At 41.3% G+C, this 24,516-nt stretch overlaps 5 protein-coding genes across 8 annotated transcripts; 4 read left to right on the top strand and 1 right to left on the bottom strand.

Moving 5' to 3' along the window:
• The first annotated feature begins 674 nt into the window (after positions 1–674).
• On the top strand, positions 675–6,133 carry qrich1 (glutamine-rich 1). 2 transcript variants are annotated; one of them, XM_028406572.1, is made up of 12 exons: positions 675–855; positions 1,772–2,031; positions 2,133–2,207; positions 2,757–2,894; positions 2,983–3,786; positions 3,920–4,079; positions 4,155–4,309; positions 4,395–4,509; positions 4,584–4,692; positions 4,776–4,927; positions 5,018–5,108; positions 5,183–6,133. In XM_028406572.1, the coding sequence occupies exons 2-12, from the start codon at positions 1,783–1,785 to the stop codon at positions 5,355–5,357; spliced, it is 2,223 nt and encodes a 740-aa protein (XP_028262373.1). In that variant the 5' UTR covers positions 675–855; positions 1,772–1,782; the 3' UTR covers positions 5,358–6,133. The 2 variants fall into 2 exon arrangements, with proteins under 2 accessions (XP_028262373.1, XP_028262372.1); XM_028406571.1 differs by having other exon boundaries at positions 675–1,108.
• A 27-nt stretch (positions 6,134–6,160) lies between these two features.
• On the bottom strand, positions 6,161–8,715 carry rpusd4 (RNA pseudouridine synthase D4). Its single transcript, XM_028406589.1, has 6 exons — positions 7,879–8,715; positions 7,558–7,765; positions 7,327–7,420; positions 7,106–7,256; positions 6,931–7,028; positions 6,161–6,583 (listed from the first exon to the last, which is right to left on the bottom strand). Exons 1-6 carry the CDS (start codon positions 8,384–8,386, stop codon positions 6,380–6,382), a joined length of 1,263 nt encoding a protein of 420 aa, XP_028262390.1. The 5' UTR covers positions 8,387–8,715; the 3' UTR covers positions 6,161–6,379.
• A 966-nt stretch (positions 8,716–9,681) lies between these two features.
• On the top strand, positions 9,682–13,048 carry LOC114436373 (WD repeat-containing protein 82-like). 2 transcript variants are annotated; one of them, XM_028406605.1, is made up of 10 exons: positions 9,682–10,164; positions 10,305–10,405; positions 10,511–10,577; positions 10,942–11,041; positions 11,366–11,482; positions 11,571–11,726; positions 11,811–11,880; positions 11,956–12,098; positions 12,201–12,266; positions 13,022–13,048. In XM_028406605.1, exons 1-9 carry the CDS (start codon positions 10,004–10,006, stop codon positions 12,231–12,233), a joined length of 948 nt encoding a protein of 315 aa, XP_028262406.1. In that variant the 5' UTR covers positions 9,682–10,003; the 3' UTR covers positions 12,234–12,266; positions 13,022–13,048. The 2 variants fall into 2 exon arrangements, with proteins under 2 accessions (XP_028262406.1, XP_028262405.1); XM_028406604.1 differs by lacking the exon at positions 13,022–13,048 and having other exon boundaries at positions 12,201–12,441.
• A 158-nt stretch (positions 13,049–13,206) lies between these two features.
• On the top strand, positions 13,207–18,470 carry twf2b (twinfilin actin-binding protein 2b). The gene is made up of 11 exons (XM_028406600.1): positions 13,207–14,006; positions 14,734–14,811; positions 14,887–15,065; positions 15,298–15,393; positions 15,470–15,574; positions 15,679–15,693; positions 15,773–15,814; positions 15,889–16,014; positions 16,110–16,260; positions 17,184–17,305; positions 17,394–18,470. The coding sequence occupies exons 1-11, from the start codon at positions 13,982–13,984 to the stop codon at positions 17,559–17,561; spliced, it is 1,107 nt and encodes a 368-aa protein (XP_028262401.1). The 5' UTR covers positions 13,207–13,981; the 3' UTR covers positions 17,562–18,470.
• A 1,840-nt stretch (positions 18,471–20,310) lies between these two features.
• Positions 20,311–23,738, top strand: LOC114436380 (cytokine-inducible SH2-containing protein-like). 2 transcript variants are annotated; one of them, XM_028406616.1, is made up of 3 exons: positions 20,311–20,574; positions 20,972–21,112; positions 22,954–23,738. In XM_028406616.1, the coding sequence occupies exons 2-3, from the start codon at positions 20,974–20,976 to the stop codon at positions 23,442–23,444; spliced, it is 630 nt and encodes a 209-aa protein (XP_028262417.1). In that variant the 5' UTR covers positions 20,311–20,574; positions 20,972–20,973; the 3' UTR covers positions 23,445–23,738. The 2 variants fall into 2 exon arrangements, with proteins under 2 accessions (XP_028262417.1, XP_028262416.1); XM_028406615.1 differs by having other exon boundaries at positions 20,968–21,112.
• Positions 23,739–24,516: the final 778 nt, after the last annotated feature.

The following is a 24,516-nucleotide window of genomic DNA, read 5'->3' as shown; positions in this document are numbered from 1 at the left end:
CCTATGCACACGTTACATCTGTCTTGGTCCACCTTAAGAAGGCCAAGAGGCAGTTTGTTGTGGAGAGAGCAGGGGGAGGCCCTCAGCAGCACATGCCTGGCTCTTTAAGGCAGACTGGATAAGTTATATTTTGTTAAAGGTACATGCATTCAAATGTTCTCCAGGCTTCACCACAATCATCCAGGACAACATTTTCACACCGACTCTGATTTTATTTGTGTTTATGATTCAGTTTAATTTACATTGACATGCGAGTTAAATATGTAGGAACATGTGAGCATAAAGGAAAGTCTGACAAAATAACATTATCAGACATGTTTCATAAGTCATGTGAACTAATTGATCATAGTGGCCAGTAAACCAACAACTTCTGCAAGATAATACAATTTTATCACATTTAGCATACATATGTTCACGTATATCTTTACAGCCTTTTATTGTAATATAATTAAGTAACAGCTAATTTATGTACATGTGTTATGTTAGTGTATAAATGACAGGAATGATCTGATTTAAAATAACTAGTGCTGGCCACTGTGGATACATGCTTATATCATTATAGCTGTGACACAGCCTACTATGCACCTTGTGCTGCATGGTTGATTAAGTCTTGTTTTCACTGTTTTACAGAGCTTTATTGTAACACTGCTGCTGTCTGCTTTGGTTATCAGGACAGCAGGCCGTTGCCTGGCAGAGCAGTGTGAAGACGCGCTGTTTTCAGGCCTTTACTTCCGTCATTTTTTTTTATCTCTGAATAATCACAGCAGACGAGTTTGCATGATTCACAGTGTGGGTTTTGATTGTAGAGTTCCTACGTGGGATCCGCCGGATAAATCAATCTGAGCATTTGTAGAGGTGGGAAAGTACTTTCACACCAAACGTCGACAGCCCCCGGAGCTCACCCTGAAATAAGCAGACGTCAGACTTCGCCTGCTCCCCGCTGCAGTTATTTTTCGTTATCGCAGACTCTTTTCGGGATTACACTGCTGCTACACGAGCTATGTAGCGGAGTGAAGGGCATGCTGGTGGTAGCTGTTAGATGTTTATCGGCTTTTTACTTTTAAACACCGTGCCTTGGCGGAAAGGAGAGGATTTCGTTTTATTTAAGGTAGCATGACTGGATCCAGAGCCATCGAGCTAGCAAGCTAACATTAGCTCAGTGATTAGCTTGCGCCGTGTAATTGCAATGAATGGAGTGTTGTTTTGGTGTTTGTTAACTTGTCTAATGGGGAGAAATGTGTAGCTTAATTTGATAGACCACTGTAAATGTCTTATATGTGTTCGATAATGTTGAAAATTGTCAGCGGTTGATAGTCACAATCTGCCCATATGGGCTGTGACAAAACAGCGCCTTGCTAACATTGTGAAGCTAGCATGCTAACAACTCGCTGCTGGACTATTAATAGATGGTCATACATAAAGTCGGGAAAACAATTCGGTGCCTTTTATATAGCCTTATAAACATTTACATAAAATTATCTTCTACTGCACAGTGCCGTGTTAGTTTTGGGCTAATTTCTGACTAACATCTTGGCACCCCTGAAAAAGTTGAACGAAATATAGCTCAGTCGTTGTATTACAAGCCATAATTCACTTTGTGACTAGTGCTTTTTCATTTTCCCACTGTTTCCCACTTAATTTAGCTGAGATTTGCATTGTGTTACTTGGCCTATTGTACTGCAAGAGTTAAAACAATGTACATTATATAAATAATCCTCATAATTGATGCTTTCACTAGGTGTTTAAATAAAACGTATCATCTCCACTCTAGGTCCAGTTAGGATGAATGAACAGGAGAGTGGGGTGGTCTCCTTTGATGAATATGTCCGGCAGAAGGCCCGCACTGTGCCTCAGCACAAGATGAAGGAGTTTTTGGAGTCACTTGCCAAGGGCCCAGAGGTGCTGCAGGAGTTCAGCCAGCAGGGAGGGGCAGCCACCACGACAACCATGGTGTACCAGCAGCAGGGTGCCAACTGTATCTACACAGACAGCACAGAAGTGGCTGGATCTCTCTTGGAGCTGGCCTGCCCAGTAAGACCCTTTTTTGATGGTTATTGGTCTGTATTTATATTAGCACTGTTGTGTAAGGCTTTGCAGTGGACTGGACTTAATATATGTACATTTTTGGACAGGTACAGGTGACCTCATCTGAGATTTCACCCCAGCTGTCTGTGCATCAAGGGTCTGAACAGCAGCTTCAAGTGCAGGTTAGTTTATACTTGTTTACATTGCACGTGACAGATGGGACTGTCAAAATTATTTTAGTTGTATCTACATGTCACAGTGGGGCTTTTTTTGTTCCATTTAAAAATGTCTTCCATTTCCATTGTTCAAATAAGATTTTTCATTTACCTTTGTACATATCAAACTGCAAATGTAGTTATCAAGTGATTAAGTAAAGAAATCGGTATGCATTGTTTCCTTATTTTAATTTTGGCTAATGACCAAATGACAAAACTTAATTGTCAGACTTGGTAACAATTTAACCTCAATCAATCATTGAGCTTTTCTAAACTAGTGCACTTCACTCGTGTCTGACCTTCAATGTCAATGACTAAAACGAACAACTATGGTATTGTCTATTTTCACATACAACAAGTGGAACATTTCTTAACAAACTTCTTTACTTTTGAAAAGCTGTTGTGAAATGATTGAAATGAGTATTGTTAGCTTGGTTGCAGCTACACAGTAGTGAACAGTAAAGTCGGTAATACAAGCTGTACAGACTTGTTTATTTTCTTATTCTCTCTCTCCAGGTTCAAATCCAAGAACAGCATGGCCAAACAGTTGGCCAGGTCCTTCAGGTGGCCTCACCCTCTCAGCAGGACCTACATGGAATTTCAACAGCCCAACTGGTCCAACCAGGAGAGCTCACAGAGGAGCAACAACAGCAGGTACATGATTCATTTCAGTTACCCAAGTCAAGTGCAACCATATGCTGTGTTAGTGCAACTTTGTGAGTATGCTGACCATGTTTCACAGATACAGGCACAGTTGGTTGCAGCTGTTGGAGGACAACAAATCCAGTTACAAGGAACACAGCATATTCAGCTGCCAGGGGGGCAGCAAATTCAACTACAGCCTGGCCAGCAGATTCAGCTACCGGGTGGACAACATATTCAGCTACAAGGTGGCCAACAGATTCAGATCCAGACCATAGAAGCCATGTCTCCTTCCCAGGAGCAGGAGTCCCCCAGGGAGGCAGAAAGAAGGCCTGGCACTGTTGCAACTGTTCTCCAGCCAGCCAAGAAGCGTAAGGTGGATGTCCCTCTTGCTGTTTCCTATTCTGTTCCACAGGGGCAGCAGGTGGCCACAGTTCTAGCCATCCCTCAAGGGCAGCAGCAAAGCTATGTGTCTCTGCGACCAGATCTGCTCACTGTTGACAGTGCTCAGCTTTACAGCACTACAGGAACTATTACAGGACCATCAGGTGAGACCTGGACCATCCCTGTGTACTCCACTCCACAGCAGCAGGGTGTAACTCACATTGCCATACCGCAGGAGACTTACAGCACTGTGCAAGTCACTACCACCAATGGCAAGGACAAAATGTCCCCCAATTCCTCATCAAGGTCTGCAGATATGCAGGCAGCCTCCACTGCAACACAGGAAGAAATCGTACAGACCTTGTTCCCAGCACAGTTCATGAATGGGAACATTCACATCCCTGTGGCAGTGCAGACTGTAGGTGGGACTTACAACACTACGCAGTCAGTGCACATATGGGACCCAAATCAACAGCAGGTCCAAGGGGAGGAGGGCCAAGAACAGCAGCTCCATCTACAGGTTGGAATGGACTTTCTATTATGTCAGCATAACAATCTTAAAATTAGTATTGATGATGTGCTGTCATAGTCACAAACCACTGAATGATTGTAGTTTATGTGCTGCAAATGTTGATGTTTTGGTTTTTGTACAGGGTCATGTAGAGACAGAGGCTCATGCTGAACCACCCACAGAGATTCTGGTTCCTGTCTCTCTAAAGCCAGAGGAGGGCCTGGAAGTGTGGCGCCTTTGGGCAAAGCGAAAAAATGCCGAACTAAACAAGCAGGAAAAGACAAAGCTTGCACCTATAGGACGTAAGTGAACCCGATGTGATTACAGAACTTTTTATTTTCATTCTGTTGAAACTTGTTCTCTGTGGCTGTGTTCAGGTCGTCAGCCCCTGCGATTTCAAGAAGACTTGGTGTCCAGTGCTGTCGCTGAGCTGAATCTGGGTCTTTCTCTGATGACTCACGAGGCACGGGGGTCAGAGGAAGAACAGTTTGCGCCTGATGTTCTATATTATGTTTTCTTATGTATACAGAAGGTCAGTATCTCCCCCTCTTTAAGTCCTTGTATGTCAGTGGCAAAAGATCTGACATTGTTCATGAACACATGTTCTCTTTTTATAGTATCTTTCTGAAAATGGACGTGTGGATGATATCTTCTCTGATCCATACTACACACGGTTTTGTGAGAGTTTACACAGAATTCTGTTCGACTGGAAACCGAGTATCCATCCTTTAGGTAAGAAAAAGAAGCAGTACATTTTTTCCGCTATTTTACAGAAAGACAAAACATTCTATGTTATTTTATTTTAGGTTATGTCATTCCAAGTCATGTGACAGAGGAGATGCTGTGGGAGTGTAAACAGCTTGGTGCACATTCACCAGCCACTCTGCTCACAACTCTTATGTATTTCAACACTAAGTGAGTAACCACAGTTTGTTCTCTTGATTCAAATAAGTGTGTTTTCTTTGTAAATACTGAAGGGCGTTACATTTTTGTCGCAGATATTTCCGCCTGATAACACCGGAACAGCATATGAAAGTAGCTTTCTCTAAGGTCTTAAGACACTCAAGGAAGAACCCTGCCAACACCAAGGACAAAGCAACCAGTATTCGCCTTCTAAAAGTACAAACTCCACACAGTGGTGGACAAAAAGGTGCCCAGAACAGTTATATTCATAAAGTCCTACTGTGAATTCTAGAAGTTACAGTTTACTGTAATGGTTACTAATTGTATGATGTTTCAGGAACTGATGACATGTATGAAGAGCAGATCGAGGACCCAGAGAATCCTCTTCGCTGTCCGATTAAACTGTACGATTTTTACCTCTTCAAATGGTGAGTCTCCTTCATCACAAATGACTGATTCATTCTAGTCTGTACACTAAAGATGAAACCACCTTCCTTTCCAGTCCTCAAAGCGTCAAGGGACGGAATGATGCATACTACATGACACCAGAGCCCGTGGTTGCTCCAAACAGCCCAATGTGGTACTCATCTCAGCCTCTCACAGGACAGCAAGTGGAACAAATGCTGGCACGCATCATCGTGGTCCGAGAAATCCAGGATATCATTGGCCTGAGCTAAACTGAGAGGACTGACTGGACTGTTGACTATGCAGTACCCATCCTGACTCTATAAACCTCAATAGCCATCAAATAAAGCGGGACAACTTTTCAAACAATCATTTTCTTCTGAGGGGAGTAGCATGATTGCACTCACCAGTTCAGTTTTCTTTTCTTATTATACAGTAATTTTCATTTGATGGAGTGGACTACCTTTGTAAGCTGTCACTTCTGTAACCTTTGAACTGAGAAGTGAGCAGTGTTTGAGTCTCATCACTGCTGAGCAGAGGTGGTACTTTTTCCTGTAGACGTCAGTCTTATTAATACGATACCAACATATTTAATCTCTCACCTCTTTAATCTTACAGAAATCCTACTATTCTTCATGGTCCCACTATGATGTTAAATCTCAGACAATTACAGGGACCACTGCTCACATTGTTTTTATATACTGACTACATTTTGGAACATGTATTAATATGTTAAAAGCTGAAAAACCTGTGCCTGTATTTTCAAAAAAAACGTCAATTTATGCTTGTGGATACTGAAGTGAGTTTAAATCTCAACTATTCACAAGCTCAAGTGCTATACTGTAGTCATCAGGAAATAGTCTCTTCTCAGGTCAAACCTAGGAATGGAAACACTCGAGGATTTTTGCCAACTTAATTCATATATGTATGTATAATACGTTATTAAACAGACAATACAGATGTAAACATCTTTGTATGTAGAGTCATGTCAGCTCAGAAAAAAAACATACTCATACTGCCAGCATATTACTGTGATGCTGACTGTGGTTCAATGAAGAGGCATAAATAGTTCCAATTGCAGTTCCACAGATTATCTTTATTATTAAAACATGATGTAAATCAATGTACACTCATACATCCACCATTAAGAGCCTTTTGTTTTTGGCAATGTTGCTGAAATAACCCAGCATAACATTTATTTTTCCATTTAATTTAAATGGTTTTGACTTCTTTCACCCTACAGTTATTGGGTGGGGGTACCCCATTAGCTCTGAAATGCACAGCAAGGAAGTGGCTATTCACCACTGTCTTCATCTGTGAATGTTAAATGCAGTCGGCTCAGTGTTTGCGTGAAGTATTTCGGCAGGCGGGAAGACACGTTGATGTCAGCTTGGCTGGCTTCTGACAGAGTCAGCTGTCGTGCATGCATATGAAGAGGAAGGTGCCGGATCTTGCTCTGTTCCAGTCCAAGCTTTGCCAACACATGCTCTGGTAATTTCTGTGGACAAAAATATATTATCCAGTTATTTAGCAGCGACAAAGTTGAGCACAAAAATGTACACATCAAACTCCCATTTAAATATATATATATATATATATATATATATATATATATATATATATATATATTCAGGAAGAGGCCCCAATGTTAACTGTGTACAGAAAACATCTCATCTTAAAAAACATTTCTATGTAATATGGAGGTGTAGTTCAATAGTGGGCTATGTACCATCCACCAACCATTGCTGGTGACAAAATATATCATAAAACCCCCTTTTCAGAGAAATTGTACTATTGCTTTAATGATGTGTCACTATTTTTAGTGGATTGTATTGAACTTTAAACCTGTGGTGCCAGTTTGCTCCAGTGGGAATATTTATGGTCACCAAGAATGGGGCATCCTAGAGCAAATGCCATGTGAACCCTCAGCTGATGCTTTACTCCTGTGGGCACAAAAAAAAAGTTCATTCAGAGGGATATTTCACAAACTTAAATGTCACCCTGTTTAGTGCTTTCTCACCAGTGAAAGGCTGGAGCTCCACAAGGCTGCAACCACTTCTGCTGTCCAGGACTTTGTACTTTGTTACTGCAGGTTGAGCTTGCCGATTGGTTCGGACTTTAGTTACTCCGTCTCCTTCCTCATTCATTTTGAAAAGAGGACTTAGAGCCATCTGAAATTACAATTAACTTGTGAGATTGGAGGAACAACTGTATGTATGTCAAAACCACACATACATTTACCTTATAGTGTGACTGTGGTCCTTTGACTTCTCTTTCTATGATGGGGATATCTATTAACCCTTTAGATGGCACAGGAACACCAACTGTAATAACCCTGTATAAGAATAAGAAAGACAAATTCAAACAAATTCACATTCATCTTCATGTAAACTGCATCAGTATCTGTACATACACCGACTCTAAAGACATACAATTGTCTAATACTACTTTTATCACCAGCCTTCATCTCACCAGTATTTTCTCTGTACTTGGTTGTTTTTACTCATGATGAATATACGCTCAACTACTTCTTCACTCCTGGCCAGCAGCAGAGTTCCTGTCGATTCCTTCTCTAGATGCAGACACGGGAGCAGCTGAAAATCCGATTTTAGCTTCATCCCATCCATCATTTTGGAAAGAACAGGAAGTACAGAGGAGATGGATGTGACCCCAGCATCATCTGTGTGACAACAACAAATAGAGGCCACGTATGGTCAGATTAGGGTACACCAGATTAGTTACTTGGGAGAAAAACGTGTGTTAAAATTTATTAGTATAGGTCCGACTTGTTACCTTTAACTGGAACACCGTAGGGTTTGTTGATGATAACTACATCTTTATCCTGGTACAACACAGACTTGTGGAGGTGTTTAGCTAGCACGTTAGGATGAACGTTCTGTAGCTGCAGGCTGAACCGTTTGAGCTCTACCAGCCTCTTCTGCTGGGCGGTCATCGGGGGCTCTGTCTTCTGTGTCTTCTCCTTATCTTGTCGGAATTTACGGGCAAGGTCAATCGCTCTAAGCCGAGGCTTCTCACCAGTGTCAGAATCCGGTGCGTGTTTAGCGGAGGTGCCTAGACTCCGGTTAAAGGACGGTCCTACCTCCAGACGACAGTTTGTCCATGGTTTGACCCGAGAGATAAGTGTGTTAACGCCGGAGCTCCAGTTACACACGCACACTATTCTTCTACAGCTGTTCATTGTGGCATTAACGTGTACACATGGGCTCAGACACACAACCATCAATTCTGAAGGGAAACACGCACGTTTACTTCCGGGTTTACGAAGTGTAGTACTCAACATAACATAAACAAAATGAAAAATGACGTCATTTTAGTTGCAATAATAATACATTACCTAATTTGAAAGGACAAAAAAATGTAATTTCAAAATATTTTGCGTAACAAAAACTATATCGGTGGGAATCATGGACCATATATGGAAAGATGGGCGTGGTCGCATTACGTCACCGTTACTTCTTCTTCGCCTGTCCAGGATTGTACGAAAGCTGGCATCCTTAATGTTGCATTGCTGCCACCCTATGAACTAGCCACCCACTTACATCTCTTGTGTTTTTTTGTTTGTGTATAAAAATCAACATACAAAGTCCTCTACAACTCCAAAGTGACTGATCTCCTCGGTGACAGCCACGTATGAAACACTGAAAAGAGATCTCACTAGCTACACAAAAAAGCTAGTCAGCTACCTACAGAAACTGAAGAAGGATCGAATCATCAACCGCAAGCTCTACTTCCAGCTTTATCCTGGGGAGGCCACTCCACGCCTGTATGGACTCCCCAAGATACAAAGAAGGAGTCCCCCTCAGACACATTGTCAGCAGCACAAACTGTTGCATACAATGTGGCTAAGCACTTGGCTGAACTCCTGACACCACTGGTGGGAAACCCCACACACATCCACAACTAGACAGAACCAACTTAACACAAGACCACATCTGTGACCTATTGGACCTCTGCCGGAACACCACTTACTTCCAGTAGGCTTTAATGGGAACTTTTACATACAGAAGCACGGCTGTGAGATGGGATCACCTGTATCTTCAATTGTGGCCAACCTCTACATGGAAGAAGTGGAGAGAAGAGCCCTGAGTTCCTTTCCTGGAACCACCCCCATCCAGTAGTTTAGATTTGTGGATGACACCTGGGTCAAAATCAAGACCAATAAAGTGGAATGGTTCACAGAACACATCAAAGCAGTGGAAAACAACATCAAGTTCTGTCAGGAGGACACCAGGGACAACAATCTGGCCTTCTTGGACTGCACAGTCCACATCGAGGAGGACAGAAGCCTCAATGTGGAGGTGTACAGGAAACCCCCCCCCCCCCCCACACACACACACACACACACACACGCACGCACACACACACACACGGACCAGCACTTACTGTTTGATTCCCACCACCCACTGTAAAATAAGCTGGGAGTCATCAGGACCCTGCAGCATAGAGCACTTTGTTTTTTACCAATTGTTAAAAAAAGTAAATGTATGGCTTCTCTTATTTTCAATAATAATAATTTAAAAAACTGTGCGCGGCCATATTTTGTGAAGATGTCATGTGACCGCGCTGGTTTCCGGTTGGTGGGCGGCAAAACTTCCTGTAGTGTGCTCGTTTTATTTGTGTCCACTGCCCGGTTTTATGTAGCTGTAGAATCTAACGGTAATTTAAGAACACCGCCCACTTGAAAGATAATCAAACACAAATCAGACACTCTGTCTCGAGCTCACCCATTCAAGCTGTAAATGATGTTTTTGTTGTTTTTAATAAAAATGTAAGCCTTTTTATACAGTGGCCTGACGAGAAGCAGTCATGTATTTCTGAGACAAACAAAGCTGTTATGTAAGCTTGATTCTGGAGCCGTAAAGGTCAGTGGGTGGATTTTCTATGTAAAACTGTAGATATGAAGCTCACAGACAGTGTAATACGGAGTTTCAGGGTTGCTAGAACATATCGAGAAAATTCAGAGAAAATCAACTGCGTGGATTACTGCTCTAATGGCGAAAATGCGATATCAAGCAGCGACGACGACTGTATTGTTTTATATGACATCCGAGAGGGGAAGTAAGTGGCCATCAGTGTGACTATCTTCTAAATATTACTGGAAGACTCTGTATTTGTAATTGTATATTAATGACAGCGCATCATCTTATCTGCAGGTATTTATATTATTCACGTGTTGTGCTTCTCTGCCCCTCTGTCAGACCTAAAAGGACCCTGTACAGCAAGAAGTACGGAGTGGACCTCATCCGCTACACACATGGAGATGCTCAGACAGTGGTGTACAGCTCCAACAAAGTGGATGGTAATAACTGAGTATTAACACCCAGCTGCCCGCATACAGCACTAAAATAAATATAGTAATACAATAATACATGAATGAATACAAAAAACACTAATATCTTTTCAGATACCATCAGATTCCTGTCACTTTCTGACAACAAGTTCATCCGATATTTTCAAGGCCACACAGCCAGGTGAGTAAAAACAAACATAAGAACTTCTACAGGAGGATAATAATAATAATAATAATAATTTAGCATTAAGTTTATGTATGTTAACAATGCAACACTACTGACTACGGAGAGATTGCAACCAATTACCATTGTTTCTTAGTTTTGCTCAAACATTTCTTTACTGTTAATAGGCCAGTGACACCTAAATCAGAACAACTACATTTTTTTAGTGAAACCTTACCAGAATTACTTCATATCTAGTCTTAATAAAAATGTCTAAGCATCTTGGTAACAATGACCCCAGCACATAGCTCCCATATCGATCAACTCTCACTTATTTTGTGTCACTCTATAATGGATAAATGTTTATTTATTTGTGAATCAGGGTTATTGGTCTCTCCATGTCACCGGTGGATAGTACATTTATCTCGGGATCACTGGATAAGACAATCCGCATCTGGGACCTGCGCTCTAAAAACTGTCAAGTGAGTAGTAGAAGTATTAGCAGAGGAAGATGACAACTCCTCTGCTCACAGGCACCTACCCACATGTATAATTACAGCTGTTTTGATCAAGACCCACAGTATTGTACACTATATATCATTATACTGTATGATGCTAAGTATGCTGTAACAGTGACCAACAGGGGTCCCCATACCTCCTTTAGAAGCCCCAGCTACACCCGAATATACATCTGTAAACACACAACTGCTAAACATTATAGTAGTTAAGACCTAAATACAAAAATATATGATGTATACTTTAAGTCACAACTTGTCTCTCTCTCTTTGTATCTGTTTGTGGTTCAGGGCTTGACCTATCCAAAGGGAAAACCTGTATGTTCATTTGACCCTGAAGGACTTATATTTGCTGCAGGAGTGGAATCTCAGGCTCTTAAACTGTATGATCTCCGTGCCTTTGACAAGGTATGATTCAAATGTTTGTTTTGTAAAATTATTAAGCTGGCCTGCACAGCTATTTTTAACGTTTTCTTAAATTTTTTTTTGTTCAAAGGGCCCCTTTGCCTGCTTTGAGACAAGGTTTAATCGTGTTTGTGACTGGACTGGAGTCAAATTCAGTAACGATGGGAAACAGATTCTCATCTCTACAAATGGAGGCGTGATTTGTGTCCTGAATGCTTTCAGTGGATCTGTGCTGCACACATTCTCTGTAAGAGACACATTGCCTCAAACCTGCTCTATCAGTTTTATAGCAGTACAAATGGCTTAAGTTGTCTTTGTTTGCTTATTCAAGGGCTACAACAACAGTAAAGGGATTTTCCTGGAGGCCTGCTTCACTCCTGACTCGCAGTTTGCCATGATTGGTAAGCTAAACAACCTCAGCTGTATAGCAGTGTCTCTCTGCCTGTAAGATCTATATTGTAATCTGTCTTGTGCAGGTTCAGAGGATGGGAGAGTCCATGTTTGGAGCACTGAGAGTGGGATGAAGGTGGCTGTGCTGGATGGGAAACATCCAGGACCCATCAACACGCTGCAGTTCAACCCCAGATACATGACGTTTGCTAGTGCCTGCACTAACATGGTGAGAGAGAACACATCACATCAGTCTACTGTGAAGCTAGGTTTTGTTTATCAGTGGTGAACATAATGCTCAGTCGACCCTTTTCTTGTGTTTTCTTAACAGGCGTTTTGGCTCCCGTGTGTGGATAACTTATAGAAGAACTAAAACTTGTCGCCGCCCTGCACTGAGGTGGGATATCTTAAACTCCCTTCAGACGCGGGATAGACTAACATTATGAAAACTGCAGTATTTTGTCTTTCAGACATGGGTCACCTTTGGCCAGAGTATGCATGTGATATTTGCCAGATGTGTTTATATTGGAATTTGTTGGTTTACATTTGTTTTAAACTAGATCTTAACATTTTTATACAGTTCAACGATCAATTGTGTTTTATAATAAACATTTTATAGTAAAAACTATAGTAAGATTCCTCTTAAATCTTGATATCACAGTAGCAAATATTTCACTTTTTTGTTTGCTGTCAAATACGCACAAGGATGCTTAGGTAACAATTGACTTAATAATAATATATATCTATTAATTATGCAGTTGATCAGCTGTTTCAGTCATATAAGGCACCTAGGAATGGGCTCAATTTTTATAGTAATTTTAGTCAAAAGTTCTCTTGATATGTTGGTTATGACGTGTTATTAAACACTTTAGATTAGTGTACTGAGGATTCTCACAACAATGACTCGGCACTAACAGTAAACGACTCTGTGAACAGGCAGCTCTATTCACACTATGAATGAGTGTGTTTTTGTGCAGATAAAGTGCGTCTTCCTGAAGTAGAGGAGAGGGGTGGGAGCTATGTTGAATAATGTATAGATGCTTGGGTTGTGTACTCACCACTGAGTGAATAATGGATGATCCCATCACAGGTAACCTCACAGGTACACACTTATCTTTCTCTCCCCCACCTCTGTGTGTGTTTGTGAAAAAGACGTGCGTGGATGGAGGAATAGAGGGAAAATGGTGTGGTAGTTTAAGTATTTAGAATATACTTTAGTTTAAGTATTTAGATATTTATATATTCTGGTTTAGTATACACTGTGCATACAGTATACATACTGTTTGTGCATTATTTGTGTTAGTGATCAGTAATTGATCTATTTGTACAGACCAGTCCAGACAGGGACAAACTGTTCTACCGTACACACGTGTGTGGAGCTCCTCACCTTACACTTTAAGCAGTGTTTGGCTTTTGTTTTCCTCACAGTCTTATATTTTAATATAAGGAGGTTCTTGAGGTACCTCCCTAAATCTGTCTATTTCCTAAGCTTTTTTGAGGTCACTTTCTTGATCAAAGCCACAAATTTATTGATCACATTCTTATTCCACACGAGCAGTGTTGAAATGTAGCAGTCAGATTCTTGCTTGGTGTCACATTTCTGTGACCAGGTGGCTGGAATTTGAGATCAGGCAGTTGCGTCTGCCTGAGTTGATCGTCCACTCTGTGTGAATGAGTGATAAAATGTCATTACAGCTGACTGAAAACGCTGCACTGACCACTGATGTCATGAGCGAATGCATCGTTTCTGCACAGCCTTACGCACGTCACAGCACAGGACAGTGTTTGACCAGTGTGAAGCTCCCCTGTCAAGACTTACTAAAGTTGTAGTCATCGATACGCAAACAGTTTTAGATCAGTGGTTAGGCTGGCATATCCACTGACAGGTACGTTATTACTCATCGGCCACAGTTCCGCAGATTGTGTTTCAAGTGTTAGGAAGCTCCCAAGTTACCCTTGAGGCGTTTATGTCAGTGGTGTGCGTGGGTCCATCTGTCTGCCATCAGTGGAGAGACACCTACCTGCTCAGCAAGGAGAGCGAGGACACAGACACCTGGACCTGGTCCTGACTGCATGAGAGGAGTGTGAAACGGTGAAGACTCATTGCCAAAGATGTCACACCAAACGGGAATTTGCGGTAAGTTCATTTCTTTTGTAAAGGACGCTGTACCTATGTACCTATTTTTTTCTCGTTATAGTCTTTAAATTGAGTCATTTAAAATCTGCATAATCATGCTGGTATTTTTTTTTCTGATGTTTGTTTTTTGTGTGTGTAATTATCCTCATCATTCATTACATATCATCGTCTTTCTTATGCAAAATGTAAATTATAATCTAATTTAAAAAGCTACACCTGGATAAAATTGTGTGCCTGTTGTAGAGTGATACCGTTAAAATGAGCGTTTAGTGTTATTGATCATAATGATCAGCATAGATAGTTTAATATAGTTATATAAGTGTGTGTTATGGCATTTGGTAATTGGAGCGATGGGGGGGTGGCAGGTAGACGGAAGCATACCTCTCTCACCTTTCTCACCTGTTCTTACATCATTTATGAGACCGCTGTGTTTGGTAACTATGGTGACAGAGGAGGAAGGAGTACAACAAATGGCTAAATCCAGGTTTCTGTGACGACCATGGGCTTTGGAAGGCTGTGGAATGAGAAAGTTGTTTTAGTCCTCCAACCCAAATCAGTCAGTGGGTGTTTGGTGTGTCTCCTGTCTGAGTCACTTTAGGTTATAGCGTGACTTTCTGGCAGTGGATCAAATTTTCTCATTGAAGTCTCAGGTTGTTACTTACCCAACTCTGTCTCAACCCCACCATCTGTAGTTTTGACTTGTCTGCCTTATATCTGGTTACTTCAGCAACATCTGAGCTGAAAGAGTTTCTGGCCCGAGCGAGGGGAGGTGCCATCAGAATAATGAAGATCATCATCAGAAATGGTAAACATTTCTTGAATTCAGTAGGCAGGCCGGCCCTTTACCTTGTTCAAATACCACATCTTTTTTTTTCTGCAGAGGAGCTGGTCCTAGATTCATGCAGAGAGCCAGTGCAGAGCTGGGACAAGGATTATGATCAGTTCCTGCTTCCTCTGCTCACGCCTCAGGAGCCATGCTACATCCTCTACCGCCTGGACTCAAAGAATGCACAGGGCTATGAGTGGCTCTTCATTGCCTGGTCACCTGACCAATCACCAGTATGTCTAGTCATTAATTAAAAACAAAAACTTGAAATGAATGAATAATATTGACCTATGTAAATTAAACACCTTTAAAGTAACAGAGAATGAGAATCACATTTTTTAAATCTAATAAATTAATAAATTTGAGTCAGAACAATACACACCTGAATACTGAAATCAATCTGTGAGGGTTGTAGGAGACAAAAAAGCAAAATAGCTGTGTTTAAAATCCTCCTATATCCTCCAGGTAAGACAGAAGATGGTGTATGCAGCAACCCGTGCCACACTGAAGAAAGAGTTTGGAGGAGGTCATATAAGAGATGAAATGTTTGGCACAGTCGAGGTAATGATCCATCTGAATCAACTGTCTGCTGCCTGGTGATGAGGTACCAGCCTTTCATTGTGTCTCTGTCTTGTAGGATGACCTGTGTTTCCAGGGATACCTGCGACACAAGTCCTCCTGCTCCTCCCCAGCTCCACTCACAGCAGCTGAGCAGGAGTTACAACGAATTAAAGTCACAGAGGTACAGATTTAAAACATCCAGAGAGTTTGAGGGAATGGGTTGTTATATGAGATATGTGTGCTCATCCTGTATGCTTTTTTATGCTATTTTTTTCTTGCCTGCAGGATAAAGTCGTATGGGTAAGTTTATTTTCTTCCTAAAACATGGAATACATTGTGTTGCGTTTGAAAGAAAAAGTCAGTTATCTTGTGTCCACAGGATGAACGCAGGCGAATTGGGACTCCAACAGCACGAGCGAGGGTTTGTTGATTCTAACCTTTTCTGCTCACACAGCTGTGTTCTGTGAGGTGTTAAGAGCTGTTTTTACCCTGCAGGTAACGATGGAGTTTGGCTTAGACAAAAGGGCACAGACTCTTCAGGGTCTTGCATTCCCTTTACAAGAGGAGGCCAAGCGAGCTCTGGAGCAGCTCAAGCAGAAACGCATCAACTACATTCAGCTGGTGAGCCCTGTTTATGGCTCACTGCTCAGTGTGCAACATACTTGACATGAGCTCTCAACAAAGCTGTCTTGTGTTTTGTGTGTGTTGTGTTGCAGAGGGTAGATGTAGAGAAAGAGACCATCGAGTTAGTTCACACCAAACCGACAGAAACCCATGAACTTCCCTACAGGATTCCCATGGATTCACCTAGATACCACTTCTTCAACTTCAAACACTCCCATCAGGGACAGCGGCAGGAAGCGCTGAGTCAGTAAACAGGCATCAAGTTGTCTCTATGTACCAAATATCATTCTGTTTTTAATGGTCCATGTGTGAGTCCGGAAAGAGAGAGAAAGATCTTTCTGTGAATTTACCTAGAGTTCTTGCTGAAGTAAAAACCGCATCAGATGTTTTTATAAAACCATGCAGCTACTTGACCAATGACAGATTTTAAGCCCTGCAAGCCCAGTCAACCAAGAAGGGACATTTAGTAGCATAAAATAGTAATTTAATTTAAACCCTTCTTCCTGTGGTGGAAACACAAGGTGTACCTCCGAAGGTTCTTGCTCCCAGAAAGTTCCTGTGGTGGAAAAGGGCCAAAAGGAAGACAAAAATTACCTTCAGGAGCCGGGCCTCAGAGAGCTAAAAGGAGAATGATTTCTATTTCGTGTTTAGGTCAAAATTAGTTTTCAAAGTGATCTAACTACATGAATTCATTCTGATCACTGACTGAATCGTACTATATCATTACAATTCAGTGTACAATTCTTCCTCTTTAAAACTTTCATCATCAAACGTTTTCATCACAGAAGTTAAAATACTGTACTACTACTACTAAATTGAATTATATTCTAGATAATGTGTTGCTTAGCAACTAACCATATTGAAATGCACTGATCTGTGCACAATTGACTAGAAACCAAAATAAGGACATTTAAATTTTGGCAATAAACATCAGCATGTGTGAAGCATAGTACTCAGTCCTTTGTTTCCACTGTTTAATGGTCCTCCTCAATCATTGATGGATCATTGGTCTGACTGTAATGTGTTAGAGGAGTTGATGGATGTGACAGGTTTTATTCTGAGCCTGGTTTTTGTATCAGACCCATAATAGAACTAGTTTAGCATCATTTACATCTGATCCAGTGTAGCGGTGTATAACTTCATTTCCTCAACCTCCTCTGTTCCAGTGTTCATATATTCAATGCCGGGATACACTTGTAGTATCAAGGAGCGAATGTTGTACTCCAGCTGTAAGAACAGGCTACTGGATGAGGTGGAGAGAGAGTACCAGCTGGAGGTCACCAAAAAGGTACAAGTCTCCCAAATCACCCACACACAGAGAGAAGGTGACACTTTCATCTCCATGATAATTTACATGGGTGATTATGTGTGTATAGATGGAGATAGACAGCGGTGATGGCCTGACAGAGGACTTCCTGTATGAGGAGGTTCACCCGATTGAGCACACCTTAAAGCAGGCCTTTGCCAAGCCACGCGGACCAGGAGGGAAGAGGGGCAACAAACGCCTTATCAAGGGTGCAGGGGAGAACGGCGACGAAAATTAGACACTACACACACTCATACACAAACAACACAATATTTAAGAATGAACTTGGTATTTGACTATTTAGCTTCTAGCCTTTGCTTCTTTTATTTTTACTTGAGAGAGAAAAAAAAAACACAATACGAAATGAGGGAACTGTAGATCCACCAGGAAGTAGAATTGCTTTAATTAATTTGTTAAGGCTAAACGTGTGATGCTCAATGCAGATAAAAAAACTAATCCATCTATGAATCAGTCATTACAAATTCATGTTTACACAAAAACTAAATGTTATTATTTGTCTAAGAGGTGTGCAAGGGTGCAGAAGCAAGAGGTCTGTGCCACAACAAAATCAAATCCGAGCCAGTTTTCTCTGTTAGTTCTTCTCTTCAGCCGTCATTGCACTTACTGTTAATCTTTCTATTAACTTAAACTACAAGAGGTTAGAGTTAAAAGAAATTTAGCATCTGGCAGACTTTCTACTTCCTTCTAAATGAGAGTGAAAGCAGATCGGATGCGACATTGACTCTCAACACCATCTTGAGGGCAGTAGGTGGTATTACTCGGATCAGTCTGCACTAGCGCATGCTTTACTTGCAACACAACACATATGATAACAAAACAGTAAAGCTGTGATTTCTTTATATTGCGATTATAAATCCAGTTGCATTTTTGTTATAAAATCAACACAAGATGATTTAGAATTACAGTCAGTGATTTGCTGGACTTTCTCTGTTAGAGTCCTCTTATCACCGGTATTTTAGATAACAACCGGTTGTTAAAGTGCCTATGAAAACATAAAATGCTGTCAGCCTGTGTTCTTTCTCCTTCCTCTACTCACTACTTTTTAAAAATTGCTTCACTAATAATAGATATTTATATATATATATGCTATGGGGGGATCATCCTTTAATTTTCCCTCAGCATACCCTGCTCCATGCTCTACCACACACAGTATATCCACATTATACATGTACAGTTGCCTTCGTCGGTCACCTGGTAGAGGTTTGACTACATTCGGATGAAGGTTGCTGCTGTTCCACATGGCTTCACAATAAAATATTTTCTTTATTTTCTAGTGTATGTGTGTGTGCTCTCATTTCTCTCCCCAAAAATGTGTGTGCGTGGCAGTGCAGGGAAGCAGCAGCAGCAGGGGTCACGGCTCATAGATAGAGGTCAATTCGTTGTATGTGTTTTCCAGGAAGGCTCTGTACTGAGAAGCCTTCAGCTGTGCATTCTGCTGTTTTCATACCTCACGAGAAACACGGCTGATGTGAACATTTTTTCTTGGAAACAGGGTTCAGAGCTGAATGGCAGCTTTCAAGTGGTCATTATCTGTGTACATGGGAACACTTCAGTAGGTTAGGATGAACCTTGAGTCTGTGAAGACAGATTTCAGATATCACACGGTGTACTTCATTTCCAGGAAAACACATCTGTACCACTAAACTAAAGTGCATTTCTTCATGGTAGTGATAGGAGAGATAAATGCCGGCCTCTTCTTCAATAGGAAAGTAGTTAAGGAATTCAATGGTGTTGGTATATTATATGATATATTTATTTGATGAATTGAAATATTTTGAAAAACATTTCTCACAATATTAGAATTTGCTAGCACCAGTCAAAAAAGAATCTGCAATATCCAGTTTGTGAACATTTCTTTACACTCAATTCATGTTAGTGTGAAGGAATCAGACCCTCTCATCTTTGTCTCGACAACACAACATAGATTTTCTTTGGAGTTCAGGTTAGCAGAGTCCACAGCATCTATCACTCCACAAGCCTGATTTCTATAAGAACGTTAAATGTTCTTTATTTGAAAATAATATGTTTGACCCAGAGTAGCAGTCGAGTTCTTAGCCTATAAGACACACTTCAGGCTTCACTCTTTGTGAAGCTCCCCCAAGTCCTTGAATCAACTTTCTTGACAATCTTCTTCAGACTGTGGTCATGTCTGTTTGTATACCGCAGTTTTCCCTGCAGTCAGCTTTTTAATTAATATGTATAGATACACCCTTTTCAGCAATGACCTTATGTGGCTTACCCTCCTTCAGCAGTCAGCAGTCTTTTCCGTGATTGTGCTTGTGTGTACAGAAAAGTATACATTATTTATGGAGTCTGAAATATGTTTATTAGACTCAAAATGAAACATTTTAATATTTTCAGCTCTGCTTTTATACATGTCTTTACATGTTTACCCTGGTGCTGCCCATACAGTTATTAAATTTAAAAACTAACTATGTGTAGTGAGTCTAGAATAAAAAAAAACTAATGGAAATACTGAACTCTTACACAATATTTTAGTTTTGCAATTGTAATTCATTAAATAAGGTGCAAAGACATAAATTCAGAAATCACGTGTGATGTTGAAACCATCCTGTTAAAATAACACATAACGCCTACAGTATAAAGGTTGGGAAACAACTGAATTCAGCATTAAACATAAGCAGCAGCATCAAGCAGGCAGAGGCAAGCTAAACGTAACCGGAAGTACTGGTTGTTGCCTTCAGCATAAAAGGGTGGAATTTATTTTAAATATATTTAGAAAAGCACATTCAGGATAATTTTTCTCTGTACATCTTACATTCTACTGTGATTTTATCTGTTTTTAAAAACAAGAAATCTGTTCCTTATCACACCACATACAGCGAGGGCGCCCCACTCTTATTTTGAAAGGGTTACCGGAAGTGGCCTTCGTTGTCGGAGCCCCGTGGTGCTGCTGACCGCGAGCGCTGAAACACAAAACCTTTCTCGGAAAGAGATTCCGGGAACCTCCGTAGTCCAGCTGAACAGAGCTGCTTTCTGTCTGCGCCTCGCCAAGTAAAGAGCTCACAATCCGCTTCAGGCTCACTTTCACTCTCCGCAGAGCACACGGATCTTCTTATTTAACAACGCAAATACGTGACACGATATGTTTGTTTTTCGCTTCCAAACGAGGCTGTCGTAATAATTAAATATTTATTGTGAGAATTTGTTGTATTTCTTTTCAACCGTTTTTCATACGGGCGACAATACATGATTTTTCTCGATTTAAGGTAAGATCTCAAACTAATACTGTCATTATGATTGTTTTTATTTCCTATATGTGTGTGTTTGTTGAATGTTAGCATATGCGTATAAAATATTACTACATAACTGCGGTCCTGATAAAAGGTTTGTTGAAAATAACATTGACAACAAACCAAACCAACAAACAAGCAAGCGAATCAGTCTGAGTCTTTATCAACCTGTGGGTTGTATTTCGCTGCATAAATAACATCTGTAGTGTCCATTTTTCTCAGTAATTGTGAAGATGCATGCGTATTATAGACATCAGGTTGAAACTTTGATCTTTTATGTAATGATAATAGCACCAATGGTAATAATTTCATGTAAAACTTAACAATAACATTATATTGTGATTTTATTTTTTGCCAACATTATGTCAGTCAGAGATGGTTGCACGGGCAGATACCATTTTCCATCATGAGGAACGAGGAAGTTCATGTTGCCCACATCCTTCTCCTCCACCCTGGGATCCAGCAGAGGATCTCCGCTGCATCACCACCACCTTTCGGTACCTTCAAACCTCAGGTGCACCAGCAGGCTGACTATTTTTCACCTCACATGTAACATGTCATCACTTAGCCCAGGGGTGTCAAAGTCAAATGGACGGAGGGCCAAATAAAACATTTTGCTACAAGTCGAGGGCCGGACTGTCCGGATGTTCATTGAAATCAAAATTTGACCTACTGAAAACCTAACAAATATATTACCATTAGATAAATAAAGCAATATTTTCTTATGACTCTGTGAGTAATTTTTAATTTTCAACAGGCTGGCACAAAAGACAAATATGTCAATACAAAAACACCTCATAACATGAACATTAAATGAACAAAGTGATATTATTCAAGGCACCATCAGCTATATTTTCTCATTTAGCAAAAGTGGGCTGAATTTAAGCAACTTCAAAGAAATAAATAATATCAGCAATTTTCTGCCATTCACTCCAAAAAATATATATATTGCATCGAAATACAATAAAATAAAGTACAAAAATCTATGAACCAGAAACAAGACTTTCTTCAAGGAAAAGTCATATGTGCAGTGAAAACAAATATTATTTAACTTTTAAATTTGAACAGAGTAAAACTCTTAATATGTTATTGCACAGTAATGTTCACTTTTTTGAGGCTGATGATACTTGGTGGTGTCTCATCTTTTGTACAAGCTCATCAATGTTCGGGGTCAGGCACTGAGCTGAGGAAATCCTCAGAACTGAGTGAAGGTGTTCAGCAGTAAGTCGACTTCTGTGTGATGTTTTGTTCAGCTTCATTAAAGAAAAAAGTTGTTCACACAGGTATGTGCTGCCAAACATAGACAAGGTTTGAGCAGCCTGGGTGCGCAGCTGGGGCATAGTGTCGGGGAGGAAACGCACAAACTCAGCAGCGCCCACTGCTGCGTATTTTGCCTTCAGCGCATCATTGCATTGTAGTTCGATCAACTCCATTTGGAGGGTTGGCGGTGAGCTTTCTACGTCAATTGCAAATGGATTACTGAGCAGTGCAAACCTGCTTTTTTGTGCTTCAAAGTCTGCAAATCGGTGTCGGAATTCAGCGGCGAGTACACTAATTTTATCAGCAAACTGCGCTCGGAAACACACTGGTAGAGAGCTGATCTTTCATGGTCTGACAGCTAGGAAAGTGGCTCAAGTTTTCTTTCCGCATTTGTGCCTCCCATAGAGTCAGTTTGGTTTGAAACGCCTTGACAGTACTGTACATATCAGAGATGACACGACCCCGACCCTGCAGCTGCAGGTTCATTGCATTCAGATGGCTCGTAATGTCACACAGAAAAGTCATTTCACACAAAAACCCTTCGTCTCTGAGTTGTGTTGTGTCTTTTCGTTTGCTGTCCAAGAACAGACAAATCTCCTCACGAAGCTCGAAACATCTGTGCAGCACCTTTCCCTGGCTTAACCACCGCACCTTAGTGTGATAGGGCAAATCACCATGCTCCGCCTCTAAGTCGCTCAGAAATGCCTTGAACTGGCAGTGATTTAAACCTTTGCCTCACGCTTGGTACGTCACCGTTGCATTGTGGGAAATGTAGTTTTGGTGCGTACATAATATCTGCGGGCAGCTGGCTTGCAGCAGCCCGCGGGCCGGATCTAATAATACATTAATATCATCACGCGGGCCAAATAAAACCCACTCGCGAGCCTGATTTGGCCCGCGGGCCTTGGCCTTGACATATGTGACTTAGCCTATACATTATGGTATACAGAGATTTCACTGTGCATTATGTACGACTGTGTGAAGAATGGGATATTTACTTATAGTACTGTGGAGTCGTGGAATCCCACCTTGCACCAAATGTCATGTAACAAAATAATAATTAATATTAGACTGCCTCTTTCTGCCTCTTTCCAGGTTGGTACTGGGGCTCCATCTCAGCCGGTGAAGCTCGGGAAGCCCTCCTGACAAAGTCTGAAGGCACCTTCTTAGTGCGGGACAGCAGTCACCCTCAGTACATGCTGGCCCTGTCAGTTAAAACCCGCTGTGGACCTACCAGTGTGCGTATTGAGTACAGTAAAGGCTGTTTCTGGCTGGACTCCATTTCACCTGGTCTGCCTCATCTGCAGTCCTTCCCTGATGTCATCAGCCTTATACAGCACTACACCGGCTCCAGCCACACAGCCCAGGACCAGACATGCAGTGACATTCACCCTCAGATGAAGCCTGCAGCTAAAGACAGTGGAGTCCGTCTAAAGTTGAAGACTCCCTTGCACAAACTGGAGGTTTTCCCTTCTTTGCAGCATCTAACACGCCTCACTATCAACAGACACACAAACTGCCTCGAGCAGCTGCCTCTTCCAAAGCCGCTGCTGTGCTACCTTCAGGGCTACCCTTTCTCTATATGAGGACAGCAGTCCCTCAGACACAGGACCGCAGTTTAGGGTCACACTGCATGTACTCCTGCTGTGAATCTGGGACAGTGTGAGACCCTGGGCAGCAGAGAAGCGTCCAGAGGGAGGACTGTAATGGTTTAATGAACTTCAGTGTGGCCTCATTGCTCACGAATGAGCTCAGTCTTACACTGCTACTGTTGTTCTCCTGAACAGAATTTTGTTTAAATTATTTTTATATGTGTCCTTCAGCTACTGTGAAATGTGCATTGCCAATATGTTGTTTTCACCACCAGTGTTTTTCAATAAGGCAGCCCTGACTCATACATAATAAATCAATGAAAAAGTCACTGGTGTTTGATGTGACGTCCCAGCAGCGGGTATGTGTTCTAAGGTCTCTGTGGGGCTCATTGGGGAGGGGGGGTATAAGAGTGTTAAACAGAGCAATGTTTATTCACCCTTTGCAAAATCAATGAACTTGATGAACCGTGGCTAAACTCTTTCAACTTTCTATAGGTACAACAGTGGCCATAACCCTAACAGGTCAGAATGGTGTGCATTTCTATTGTTATTCTGTGTCTTTTGCTGCCTTGATCATGGGTTTTACAGTAATTTAAGTACTGGTAATCAACATGTCCATATAGGCCAGACTGCGCCCTCTAAATAAAGGTTAGGCTGAATCTAAGTGTGAAGAGATAACAAGATAACTACAAGTCAGATATATTTAACACGAGGAGAATGATGTATCTCTCATAAAGTGATTTTCAGCATCAGGTTATGTTCTAAATATTATAAAGGACATCTTTTTCCAAACTGGTTTTATTCTCAGAAGAGGATCTTTGGATTTCAGAGAACCCTCAGAAATGTTGTCTCTTTTCAAAGCGCTCTCTAAATGACTGGTCTCTTCAACATACAGATGAATGTGAGGTATTACTGTTTTCATGGAAACACATCTGAGTTGGTTTCCACGAGTTAGATCTGAGCAGTGCTGAGAAAGCCTCTTATCAGGATTAGAGTAGGAGCTGCAGTTATTAATACACTGCTGCACCAACTGAGAGCAGACCATGTCTCCCTGTTAGGCACTCCC

Source organism: Parambassis ranga, chromosome 5 (assembly GCF_900634625.1).
Source record: "Parambassis ranga chromosome 5, fParRan2.1, whole genome shotgun sequence".
In the NCBI taxonomy this organism is placed as follows: Eukaryota; Metazoa; Chordata; class Actinopteri; family Ambassidae; genus Parambassis; species Parambassis ranga.
This window is presented reverse-complemented; position numbering and strand designations above follow the sequence as displayed.